General features: G+C 44.2%; 1 protein-coding gene across 8 annotated transcripts in view; it reads left to right on the top strand.

Moving 5' to 3' along the window:
- LOC118019527 (rho-related BTB domain-containing protein 1) overlaps nucleotides 1-11,644 on the top strand; it is a 120,038-nt gene extending 108,394 nt beyond the window's left edge. For all 8 annotated transcript variants that reach the window (XM_035018848.1, XM_035018841.1, XM_035018857.1 and 5 more), the window contains 4 exons: nucleotides 3,129-3,279; nucleotides 6,117-6,205; nucleotides 8,787-8,892; nucleotides 9,438-11,644. In XM_035018848.1, coding sequence (XP_034874739.1) covers nucleotides 3,129-3,279; nucleotides 6,117-6,205; nucleotides 8,787-8,892; nucleotides 9,438-9,607 — 516 coding nt within the window. In that variant the 3' untranslated portion in view covers nucleotides 9,608-11,644. The remainder of the gene's footprint in view (nucleotides 1-3,128; nucleotides 3,280-6,116; nucleotides 6,206-8,786; nucleotides 8,893-9,437) is intronic.
- The last annotated feature ends 1,789 nt before the right edge of the window (nucleotides 11,645-13,433 follow it).

Here is a 13,433-nt window from a genome sequence, read left to right as displayed (position 1 = left end):
CCTAGAGGTACTCAGCAAGTGGTTCATTAAAAATGCATGCCTGGCTTGTAGTAAGCAATGCTCTGGATCTGGAATACTTTCTCATTCTCTGAGACCGTCTCTAATTATAAGCCTAATAGTCTGAGCTGATTTTCACAATTAAAATTTTAAACCAACGAAACTGGACTATGGGACGTTTTTTAGGATAGCATTATATTCTCTTTGCTGACTTTTTTTTTTTTTAAGGTACATCCAGCAGGTAGGATGCAAAATTCCTAATTTCATCTCTTATGTAGCTTTATATTATTTTTAAAAGTTCTATGAAATGACCTCTCCATTGTTCTACATAAACATTAAAATCACAGAAATGGTCTTTAAAAAAAAAAAAATGAAGAAAAAAAAAAGGTGCAGGTTCCAAAGGTGCTTTTAGTTTATTCTCATTCGCTCTAAGGGTCCCAAGCATTCTTTGCCCAACAAAGCCATCGCTTCAAAAAACTGTTAGCATCGTGTTATGCAAGAAGGAAAAAGCAGGTCATGGATGATTACAAATGTCAGAACACGCCAAAGACATTGGAAGTATTGGGGAAGGGCTGCTTACAGGAATCTGTCATCTCCTGCTGCCAGAAATAATTTCTTTTCACTTAGGAAGTTCATTTTGTCGTGACTTAGAACACACTCTTACCAAAAAATGCTAAGGTAATCCAAATATCTTCAAAATCCAGAGTCTCAGTGAAGAAGAAAAAGCTGTAGGTATCATCTCTTTCAAATAACGCTCAGATAACGCATGAGGACACCGAGGATCAGAGAGGGTGAATGATTTGGCAGAGGTCACACTCATTTTAGTGACAAACCCCTGGGCCTATACCAGCCTCTTTCCTTGTCCTCCAAGCCACTATTTTCCAAAACAGCAGGTATCCCCGTAGCTGAGAACAGGGCTTCACAGAAAGCTCTGGCACTGTTTACATTTATGATCACTAATTCTTTATAGCACTTAGAACTTTGTAAAATGTATATACTTTCACTATCAAAATGGCCCAAATTTTAAGTTTCACAACTTCAATTATCTAGAAAACTGTGCGAATCCAGACTTGATCTGTATAAGATAAATGCATGTATGTGTCAACATGTATGTGCATAAGCATATACACAAGTCTAACTGATGTTAGATTCACTGGAACAACAATTAATTACAATACAGTGGCTTCTTTATTTTCAAATAACATCAGTAACAGTTTCTACGTGCCAAGTTGTATCTCTTGTCGAGGCTGTGCTAGAAACTCTAAAGAAACTCTAAACTTGTCAAATCCTTGATGGTAATAACCCATGCAGCTTATTTACCAGATCATAATTGTTCTCATCGACTATGTCTGAAAGGGGGTGGGTGTATAATTTTCTTACTATTTCTGGGAAGGTCTGGGGGGGCCTTCCCTTTGATACAGTAGTAGAAAGTTCTGTCTGCCAGGATATTCGGTCTGAGGTGGCTGGTGGCTGTGCAGGAGGATGATACAGGTTGCTATCGCTTAAGTGAATCTGGAACCACGACACCAGAACGCATTGGCCATGAGCCCCATGTCGATTGCGGTGGTAATATATAAATAAAGGGAAAGATTCGATATATAATGCAGATGTAATCATGTGTAATAGAGATATAATCATATATTGTATCTTTATATGGTGTATAGAGGTCTATTAAGTACCGGAAATAGGCAGTTAATAACTGTTCATCCTTTTGAACTTAGAAATCTAACGCTTAAGAACTGTTAGTGAATGGGGCGCCATTCACTGGGTGGCTCAGTTGTTTAAGCAGCTGCCTTCGGCTCAGGTCATGATCCTGGAGTCCCGGGATCGAGTCCCGCATCAGGTTCCCTGCTCGGCGGGGAGTCTGCTTCTCCCTCTGACCCTCCTCCCTCTCCTGCTCTCTGTCTCTCATTCTCTCTCTCTCAAATAAATAAATAAAATCTTTAAAAAAGAAAAAAAAAAAGAACTGTTAGTGAAATATGGTGCTTAATTGTACTGTGACCCAAACCTCAGCTTCCTTGCCATGAAGGGTTTCTTGTACTGCACAGCGGTTCTGAGCATAGAATTGTACTCCCTAGGTTCAAATCCCAGTCACTTACTAACTCCGTGACCTTGGATAGGGGACTACTAACCTCCGTGAACCTCAGTTTCCTTACCTGTAAAATGGCAAAAATAATAGTTTTTTCCTCCTAGGGAGAATATAAGGATCAGATTAGATACTGTGTGTGGGAAGCTTAGCACAGCACCACGTGTGAAGGAGGCCTCCCATTAAGGTTAATTTTTATCACCATCATCATGCCTGGAGTCAAAGGCAATTGTGCTGTTCTGTCCTAAACCAGGGCCCATCCTGTGGGGTTAGTTTGACTGTGTGCTTCTGCGCCATGTACATCCTCACTGATCCCGGCCCTGGCTCTCTAGCAAACTCTAGCAGGTATCAATATTGGCAAGAACTGCAGGTGCTCAGGAGGTCTCGAGATTAAGTGATTCCTACAAAGGAGAGTTTACCAGACCCAACCAGCTGTTCCCCACATGTCCCAGGTAAGGACGTCTCTGGATTCTCTGAATCTACTGATAACCTGATAATGTTCCAATAATTTTGAATCTGTGTGGTGGTGCCACAGGAAAAATAATGAAGGGTGTATACCGTGTTTGCATATATTGGTAGAATGTTGGAATCACTCCAGTCACTGCGGCAACTAGGGTGGTTGCTCATCCTCTGTTTTGACATCTTAGAGAGCGGGGCTCTATCGTGTGTCAGCAACAGTGCGGTTTGCACTACCCCCCACACCTGTCATGTTGCTGGGAGATTTCTTTCCCCACAATAGAGTATTAGAAGGTACTTGGTGAGGAGAGTCCATATTACAGACCATTTGTCTGATTTATAAGTCCAATAGCCATTTAAAAATTCCAAATCAGGCTTTGTCAGGCAGCCCCACTCCTTTGTCATCTACAAATCAAACTGTTATGTTTGAAGCGATAAATAGCGAATGACTTTTACACGCGGCCTCAAAGCAGGTATCCCGGACTTGCCAATATCAAATTGTACGGTTGGGGTATTTATAAGCAGTATAGCCTGGAAATGCACCCACTGTTTTCTTCAGCAGAACTTAGCTTTTCAAATAACATTTCAGGTATATCTCCCGAACATAAACAAGATGTCAATGCAAGCGGTATTGGATTATCTTTATACCAAGCAGTTGTCACCTAATTTGGACCTGGACCCACTGGAATTAATTGCCTTGGCAAACAGATTTTGCCTGCCACACTTGGTTGCACTTGCAGGTAAGTCTGATGACTCAGGATCATGCAGGGTCTGACTGTCAAATTTATCAAAATCACATTTAAGCAAAAATAACATTTCCAGGGAATAAAAATTAAATTTTTATCACCCAGTATAGGACTGTCTTGTGCAGGGTGATAATAAGTAGATCAAATGTATCAGACAGCCCAATTCAGCTCCACAGATATTTCTTAGGCACCTACTTTGTGGTAGACCCTGTAGGGGGACACAATTATCAAGATGAGTGATGCATGATCCCTGCCCTTGAGACCCATGCTCTGTGCACTCTGCCTCATTTGTGGACCGTGGGATTGGAAATAAAACTATTGTGTCCATATTATTCCCCTGATGTGTGCTCAGACACAGTCTTTAAGAAAGAGCAGTAGGAGGCCGTGGTGAAGAATATAGGCTGCAGAGCCAGACTGCTCGGGTTCAGATCCTGACTCCACCATTTACTGGCTAGATGACTTCACACTTCACCACCCTGTGTCTGCTCTCTCTCTCTTTAGCATGGGGATCATGTTATTCTCCCGTAGAGTTGTTACAAAGATTAAGGAGTTAAGATATATATAAAGTTCTCAGAACAGTGTCTGGCACCTAGTAAGCATTATGTAAGTGGTTTTTTTAAAGCTATTTTAGAAAATGTTCTGACATTGTCAAGAGCATTTTGGGAGAAAGAAGGAAGGGGGACTTGGCTTCACTTCCCAAAATCATTTCTGGATTTGTTCAGTTGTTAGGCTGAAGCAGGTCTAAATAGGATACGTGTATTATTCACATACATGTTTCCTAAATGTAAACCTTCAGCTTCATTCACGAGAAGGGTCAGTTAGCAGTCTGGGTGTTTGTCACTACATTAGCTGACTCCTGTGAGCCGTGAGAGCAGAAAGAGTGACAGCTTTGTACACTGGCCTACTGTCCCCAGCACACAGCAAAGTGCCTGAGCCTGTTAGCTTCCCAATAAATACCTGTTGAATCAGGAAGTGAGTGAAAATGAATGTTTGAACAAACCAACTGGTCATATCTGCACTTCACTTTCTGGCAGGTGTCTTTGGAATAAAATGTATTTCTCTGGACTTCACGTTTCTGCTATACTCAGCCAGCTGGAGACCCAAGTCCTCTCCTTGCCTTACTTCTGCCCCCACTGGATAAAAAGATAGAAAGAGATTGTTGAAGCACTGCTATTTTTTTAAAAACCATTTTTAACCAACAACCCTGAAGTCACAGGTCCACAAGAGTGCCCTGCTTTTTAAATGTTAACCCTAGGAGGCTGCAGTGGGCAGTTCCTTTTTTCAAAAGTATAGGTTCTGATCTGTTTGACTATTCAGTGTTTACAAGTAGGTATCCTTTGAGGATGAATTTGATTTTTTTTTAATGTGGTCAAAAACAATGTGGAACCAAATCTGTCGAACAAGGTTTGTGATTAATCTTAAACTAGTGCCATTTTTGCTTAAATATGAAGTACAGTGACGAAAACTTGGGACTGACCTCTCCGTGAAAGGAACTGAATCAAAGAGAGGTTCTGGTGTGAACTGCAGACTTCTAAGCCTGTTTCCTTTTGTTATTAAATGCTACTGTTACTGCTAGGATTAAATATGTAGCTGCCTAAGATGATCCCTGTAATCATTTATACTGTTGGGTTAAGTATAGAGTGTTCAGAACATAGTTTTTAAAAATCAGTTTCTGGGGTAAGAATGTGTCGCGAGCCGACGTGTTAAATGAGTATCAAGAAATGTTGCTGTTAACTAAAATCAAAAAGCCTGATGACTTCTTTGGAAAATGTAATTCCAAATAGTTCTTTGTCCATCCAACTGATGAAGATTGTGCCAAAGAAACCATCCCCATCTAGATATCGTATTGACCACATGGAGGCATGTTGACTACCAAGTGCATAGAACAGAGGGTAAGCAGGGTTGGGACAGTTTACTGGATTAGAAGAACAGACGCAATGCTGGAGATGAAAAGAGTACCTCGACCTCAGGGAGCTAGGAGTGTGGGCCTAGATTGTACCACACGCATCAGTCCCAAAGGCAGGGGACAGCCCGAACAGAGGCAGGAGACCACTCCATCTCAGAATCACAATTTAGATTCAACTTAGAAGCCCTGGGCACAGCTCCCAGGAAGAATTGGCTCTCCCAGCTAGATTCTTGTTAACTTCCAGTTGAAGGTTCCCCCCCAGTCGTTAGAATCTAACAGCTGAACAATATGTTACCCATCTGCAGCTGTTGAGAAAGACATCTGCATTCACATTTTTAATTCCCCATATGGATTCATTCCTGTTACTCAGTCCTTCCACTTTCAGAGATTATTGAGAATTGGAGTGATATGAGCGGGGAAGCTGTCAAACAGGAAGATACTAGAGAGTCTAGAGGATTCTAGGAAGGCACTGGACTATCCAGAGCAGCACTATCCAATAGAACTGTCTGCAGTGATGGAAATGTCCTGTGTCTGTGTTGCCCAATACATGTGTAGCTGTTGAGCACTTTGGTGTGACTAGTGTGGCTGAGGGTGTGAATTTTTAATTTTATTTCATTTCAATTTAAGTTTCAGTCGGCTCACGTGGCCAGTAGTCACCATACTGGACAGTGAAGGTCTGGAGGACTCCAGCTATTTCAGAAGTGCAAACAAGTGTCCCAGAGTCATTGGTGCAATGGCCAGAGACCAGAACTCCCCATGCTGGAAGACCAACCATCACAGTGGGCCCTGAGTTCAGTTCGGATGACTGCCAGAGCTGTGTCCCATATTCCTTTCCTCTTAGGTGGTCCCGGACCAGACTCTCTAAGTGAGATGTCTGGCTTGCAAGGGCATGGTTCAACTTACTCCCGTTCTCTCTCTTCCCCAGAGCAGTATGCTGTCCAGGAGCTGACCAAGGCCGCGATGAGTGGTGTGGGCATTGACGGGGAAGTGCTCTCGTATTTGGAATTGGCCCAGGTTTGTAACAATTTGCCTTTCACCTTTTAAGTGTGTTCAACCAGTTCATTTAATGCTGATCAAACATTCCGCTGTTGCATCTGTCTAAATAAAGATGTCACCACTGAGTCACAGAGGGCCCTGTGTACACTGAGAAGATCTGAGAGTTTCACGTTTCATGCACCATTCCCCCTGCTGGGCTTCGTTTGAGAAAACAACACGGACCCTACCCCACGCCAGCCCTATTGTCCCCCGAGGCACCAGCTTCACATGTGGGAGAACAATTTGGGGCATGATAGGGGAAGGTTCTGTCTCTCCTTGTTTGAATTCTTGGACACATATTGGCCAAGATCAGACGGTTTCTAGAACTCCATGAAGCCCTGTAATGCCCCACCTCTCACTGCAGCTTTCCTGGGGTTTTCCAGAATCAGTATTTGTTAATAGCAATATTGTGATTCCATAATCCCTGTACACACTTGCACTCTTCCAGAGAGGCCCCGAGATCCGGCTTCAGCTTTGTCCCGAATGACTTACTCAAGGCACAAACCTAAACTCTGCCTCTGTTTCCTTATCCGTAATGAATGGGGATGATAATTCACATCCTATCAACCTTACAGATTATTTTGAGAATCAAGTGGGAGAGAATGTTCAAGAACGAGCAGTGAAGAGTAGAACCCTGTTGCACGTGTGGGATGCTTCGTCCCTGGCATAGACTGACTGACACTGAGTTTACTGACACTGAGTTTCATTCTGAGGGAATGAAGAAGACATTCTTCGGTCCTTTCTTCAGCCCATTGGGTTCCGTTTTCTGTTCCCTCTCTGTTAGGGCCGAGGTTTACTAAGCCTTAGGTCAGGTGATTTGAATGGCTCTTTCTCAATCAAGGGAGAGGAGGTGGTTTCAGGGAGAGGAGGGAGGCAAGTAGCAGGTCAAGTTGCACAGGAACGGTTTGCATTCAAAAGGGGAAAAGGCAGAATCAGACTTCACAGCAGCCTCCTGGTTTGGACTTACGCAACGAGTATTTGTGGTTTTCTCCACACACATCGGGCACTGCCCCAGACAAAAGGACACATGGATATAAATGGCAGATTCTCTGCCCTCGGGGCAATCATAGACAGAGAAATAGACAGAAGCCCACATTATTAAAATCCAGCATGAAAAACAGCCTCACAGAGGTTACAGTGAAAACCCAGAACAGGCATCTGTTGCAGTAGGCTCAGCAAGGTCCCATCAAAATGGGTTGTCCATACTTGGAGTTTGAGGTCTCTCGAACCAGGTCCGGGGCACAGTTTATGACTTGTGCTCTCTCCAGTAAGTACTCCTCCTGGAGAAAAATGTAATGACCCAGCATTGCATGTAGGGCCAGTCTACTTGATATAGTGATTTGCAGTTGTGTCTCTTTGCTCTGGGTCCCCGCCCTGACGAGCCTCGGCAGGAAGAGTTTAGGCTGGAGCCTCCTGTACCATAGCTCATTCACGAGACCCTTGCCTCGTGGCATGCTGGGTTTATTTAACCATCAGCATGTGGACAGGTGGCACCCGATCTGTTGCATTTTCCAACGTCCAGGATATAAACACCTCCGCCTGACCAATTTTAACAACGTGAAATTGCTGACCTCAGAGTAGGGAAGAAATGTGCACCGTTGACGCTCTTGGGCAGATCCAAGCCAACTCCAGCTCACCGGTGCCCGAGTCTTACTTTCAGAAAGAAATCTGATCTCAAGAGAAGTTGGAAGCACCAGCAAAAATGGTCTATAATGTTGGGTTTGCAACTCTCAGAGTTTCTTGAGTTATTTTCTGGGGACATCAGCTTTTATATGGGCCTTTCGTTCATGGCAGAGATGTGGGCCCCCGAGTGAGCACCCTGTAGGGTTTCAGGGTTTCGCCTGATCAAAGAAACCTCAAGACCCACAAACTGAATGGATAGCCAAGGACACGGACAAAGTGTGGGGTGGGGGAGACTTGCCAAACTTGGGGAGGAATGGGGAGGTGACTGTGGCATTTTGAGCACCAAGTCTGTTTTGGTCACAGCTACCTCAGCTGCTCCCTCCCCCCGAGCATCTGCTCAGAAAGGAGTCGTTGTGGAGTGTCGGGTCCCTGCCACCCTGCCCACACCACCCGCTCTTCTTATGTAACCAAAGGACAGGTACACATTCCTCAGTCTCCTTTTTCAGATCTTTGGCCCCAGCAAGGCGAGCTCTGACCTGCGACACGGAGTGCTCCGTGGCTGAGGCTTCCTTAACCAGAGTCCGTGTTGCTGCTTTGCTGCTGGCTGGCACCTTCCAGAGGCCACAGTCATGAGTCACTAGCGGGCCAGTGGCAGGGGAGGCTGGGTGGAGAGGGGTGCTTTCAGCTCCTGATCTGATACGGTGATTATTTTTGGTGCACCTGTCACAGGGGTAAGGAAGGGGTATGCCAAGCGCTATATTGGGCTGGCGTTGGCACCATAGCCAAAGTCAAAACACTGTAGTCAAAACAAGAGGTTTGCCGAATCAGTCACGCGGGCCCTTTATCATCTCTGTCACCCCTACGGTGGCTGACGATTTCTCTGTGGCCCCACTTTAGAAAGTAGAGTCTGACCCCCTTTTTGGTCACTTCCCTGTAGTTCCACAACGCCCACCAGTTGGCCGCCTGGTGTTTGCACCACATCTGCACCAACTACAACAGCGTGTGTTCCAAGTTCCGCAAGGAGATCAAATCGAAATCCGCAGGTGAGAACACAGGTTCCCATCAGTCCGGTTCTCACAGGCTCTGACTGCAGCGTGGACCCTCTGTGCCCTTGAGCAGGTGTACAGGCCCCAGGCAGCTCCGGGGGAAGTCCTTGTGATTGGCTGGTGGTCACATGCCCGTGACACGACGCAAGGAATTGTGGAGCAGGAATCCTCTTTGAAGGACTTCATGCTTGGGAGATTTGCGTGGAGCGGGATCCGGGGTTCCCTGCCGCAGAGCATGCGGAGGGGGTGGGCTCACCCTTGTCTAGGGAGGCATGCCGAGGAGCAGGCTTCCGCTCGGAAACCAAGTGGTCCTGGGTTCAGGTTCTCCGTGCCCAGCTGCTTCAGGCAAGTGATTCTAACTCTCGAAACCTGAGTGTCCCAGTCTGCAAATGGTCGTACCCCTGATCCCTAATCCCCACACACCGGGTTGTTGGGAGGATGTAGAAGGGAGCATATACGAGAAGCACGGGGCACAGAACCTAGAATACAGAAGCTCTCGACAAACACAGCGGGTCTCATCATCTGCACCTTTCCTTCACCAGACAACCAGGAATACTTTGAGCGGCACCGCTGGCCCCCTGTGTGGTATCTGAAGGAAGAAGACCACTACCAGCGTGTGAAAAGGGAACGTGAGAAGGAAGATATTGCACTAAATAAACATCACTCAAGACGAAAGTGGTGCTTCTGGAATTCGTCTCCAGCAGTTGCCTGAGGGGGAAGAGACAAAAATCAGTCATCTGACACACCACTTTTAAAAGCACTACTGTAAAATTAGTCTTATTATTAGAGATAAGTCGTAGTTCAGGTTTCAGGCACTGATCTTCCTCCACTGTTGTGCATTTATCTTTGTCGGGATCAAAGCACAAGCTCCCCATCAATGAGCCTGGACAAAAAAGGGAAGTTGATGCTCACTGCATTCCTTAAACTTATATGTATATTTTTTGTTAGAAGGCTTAATAAACTTTAGTCCGTTACTTTGTTTCTTTTTATACCAAGGAAAAAAAAAATCCAGCTTTCATGTTTCAAAGTCCCAAATTAGAAAATATTTTTATATGGTCTCTTGTATTTTGTTGAAATGAAAATACTATGTATTACTTTATTTTACAGGCCACAAATTAACCATGAAGTCGCCCTGTGATGCTCTTGGCCCACATGACCACCAGGCATTATTGCATAATTAGAGGGTTATCCTTTGGTTGTGAAGTACAGGGTTGGAACGAAATTCCCCCAAGTGCAAGTTAGAGAGTGTTTAATCTTTGTTCTGCCGAATAACAGTGGTATAATTACCAAGTCAACTCCAAGAATGTGTATTTACAATATTTGCCGTGTAAATGCTAGTAATTATATGGTTATATGTGCCATGTAAAATACAGTGATACCAAGTCTTCTGTTGTTTAAAATGTCCAGATTCAAAAGGATAATCTTTATAATCATTAGAAGGGCTTATTCAATCCCAGCATTATCCAGGGCAAACCCACCGCTGGACCTGAACCCAAGAGATACCGTAAGAGCATTGGTGTTTGGGTGGCTGTGTGAGGGTTTGTGTCTCTCCGTGTTCCTCGATCTTGCCATGCTTCTGCGTGCAGATTCTTCAAAGACTTGAACTGAGATGGGCAAGGGAAGGGATCCCCAGCCTTTGTCCCATCATCTGCAGGCTCGTCACATCTCACCCACGGAAACAGGCTTCCTCAGGTCTCTCACCTGCAGCCAACTTCACTTTGTAAGACACGCATTTTTAACTCTTCCCAGGGAAAATTCAGGCCGCTGTAGGAGTAGGCTGAGGCAGACCGCCCACCCCTGCTGAAGGTCAGCAGGGCCTGTGAAGGTGCAAAGCTGGAGGCTGGGTCGTCTGGGGTCCCTGCATTCTCCAACGCAGACAGGAATCTTATTCCAAGAGTCTAGGAAATGGTGCTATTGTGAGTTAGTCCTGACCCTTTGTCATTCTGAGTTTTCAGTGTTAAAACAGAAGGTATTGAGCAGGGGAGCTTTGGAGAGGCAGTCAGTCCTTGCTTCTCTGTACATTAAAATGTTACAGCACTCATACGGAGCATTTTAAGGCCCCAGCGCCATACCTGCCGTGGGATGTGGCATGGTGGCAGCGGGGGCTTATTTTGTCGGGAGGTCAACTTACTGATGCTAAAGGCTGTTGATTTTTTTTCCTAGCTTTCGGAAGTTGGAAAAGAGACAGTTGAGTCCAAACCCCAATGTTGACAACCATATGCATTTGAAAATCTACCCAGATTACAGATGGACATTTATTACTGGCGGTGGATACACACCAGATCCAAGAGTTTGGAGAGGCCCAGGAATGCCTCACCCTCTCATGACAAAGGAGAGGGCAGTAGAGTAGAAATGGATGGTTGTAAATGCATCTACTTTAAGTTTTGGTCAATAGGGTTGTAAATCATTAGCAGAAGGAGAAAGGAGACAAAATGAGAGGATAAATGTCAAGACTCAGGAAGAATTGACATATATCCCATCATAAAATGGTAGAAGTTGAGTTTTTAGTGAGTGGTCAGAGTTGAATTTATACAACCAAAGTTCCCATGTGATTGTAATCTTGCCAAAACATAATGGACATATAAATGAACCTGGGGTATAAGCAATAATATCCACTAGTGTTTGTTATCAGCTACTGTAACCAAGTGGCTGGTTCATTTGGTTGATGCTGATTATGGCCTTTAACCATGGTGGTTTGTTTCGTGTTTTTTATTTCACAAAAAGCCAATAAAATTGTTTAGCTATAAAATGCCTCCTTTTTTTTTTTTTTTTTTTAAGGACTACCAAAATATCATGTGTGTGACTTAAATAGCTTTTTCTGAAAACTAACAAAACCGTAAAGGTGCTGGGTCATGGGGGCTATGTATGCTTCCATAACAAGGCAGCTTCAATGACTGTCATCTCTGTTTTCGGTTCGGCCAGCAGAGTTTCCAGTGCCACCATATACAGGAGGGATCTGGCTTTTTGCTCTTGGATAATACAGTTATGTCACTACATATGGTAGAACATTGGAAAAAACAGAAATGGTGTCTGTAGCCTAAAGAACTTCTTATAATCTTGGTTTTGGACAATTCTGCCAGCAATGAAGTGAAAGGTTGCATCGTGGGCTCATGAAGTCAACCTTTTCTTTAGAAGCAGATCTAAGAAGGATTTTGGGAAAATCTGCAATTTCTGAACTTCTAGGTAGCATACTGTTTACCCGAACTCAGGGGGAAGAAGGGTCTCCAAGCAGATCTCACCTGGGCACTCCTCTGAGTGGCATATTCCCTATAACTCCATGGAACGGGGTTGACAACTATACAAAATAACTGCAGAGAAAAGACCGTGAGATTTCCAACACCTTCCCACACCTTTCAGAGGTGGGTGGTCCAGATCATGGCACCGCTTACATAATGCATACCGGTGGAGTCTTACCTGTAGCAAGCACTGGTCTAAATTTCTCCCAGAGCAATGCCTGGCAAATCATCAAAGATTTCAATAACCCTGCACTGGCATTATAGGAACCTTAAATCCTACTGGTTTCAAGGTAACTCAAGTATTTTCTTTATGGACACTCAAAAACAAGACTCCAATGTTTCTAAGAAATTTTTTCACACTTGCTTCCATTGTATGGTATATCAGTTGAATTTCATCACTGTGACATTCACTTCTACTAGTCAGAGGAAAAAATGAAATGAATCCTGAGTTTGGAAACTTATTTTATGAGCGCAGCATTTCGGAAATGAATGCTCTTCTGCAAACTAAAGATTTACCAGGCTTTTTCTTAAATTGGGTATTTCTTTAATCAAATACCCTAATTGGATACAAGTGGACAAGTAGCAATAGCTCCTCTTTTCTAATAGAATGTGACCAGTGCATAAAAAATACAGAGTTAAAAGTTAGCCAAGGAGAATGTGTTTGGGTTAGATTGTGTGTAAGTAAGGAAGAAGCAGTGCAACAAAGAGGGGGGGGGGGGAAGCTAAGGACAACTTAAAAAAAGAAAGAAAAAAACCAGAAAGATGACTGACGAAAGCTATAGAGGTTGCACTAAGCATTCTGAGATACAGATGTCGTCTCTTTCTTCCAAAGGCTAAGTTCTGACATAACTCCATCTCTCATGACTTAATTTATTTTCAGAGGAAGACTTTGCTCTCTTAAATTTCCAATTAGAAGGCAGGCAATGTAGGGGCCCCTAGGTGGCTCAGTTAGTTAAGTGTCCAACTCTTGATTTTGGCTCAGGTCTTGACCTCAAGGTCATGAGTTCAAGCCCCACATCGGGCTCCCAGCGTGGAGCCTACGTTAAAAAAAAAAAAAAAAGGGCAGGTGATGTATGCAGCAGGAAAAGGCACTGTGACCTGGAAAGGCAACGCTTCTGGAAAAGCTGTGCTGATTCTCTCTGGCTGGATTTGAAAATTCTCTCGTGCCGATAGCACCTTTAAATGGGGTGTTTTCACTTAAGCAACGCAGATGCATGTTTTTTCTCTGGGCTTCTGTGCAGGTGCCTCACCAGTTAGATATCATTAGACTATAGTGTACAAAATATGGAAATAATTTAGGAG

The sequence above is a fragment of the Mirounga leonina genome, unplaced genomic scaffold (genome assembly GCF_011800145.1).
Source record: "Mirounga leonina isolate KUSES-001 unplaced genomic scaffold, KU_Mleo_1.0 Mir_108, whole genome shotgun sequence".
Taxonomy (NCBI): domain Eukaryota; kingdom Metazoa; phylum Chordata; class Mammalia; order Carnivora; family Phocidae; genus Mirounga; species Mirounga leonina.
The sequence above is the reverse complement of the archived record's forward strand: the minus strand, read 5'-3'. Positions and strand labels throughout refer to the sequence as shown.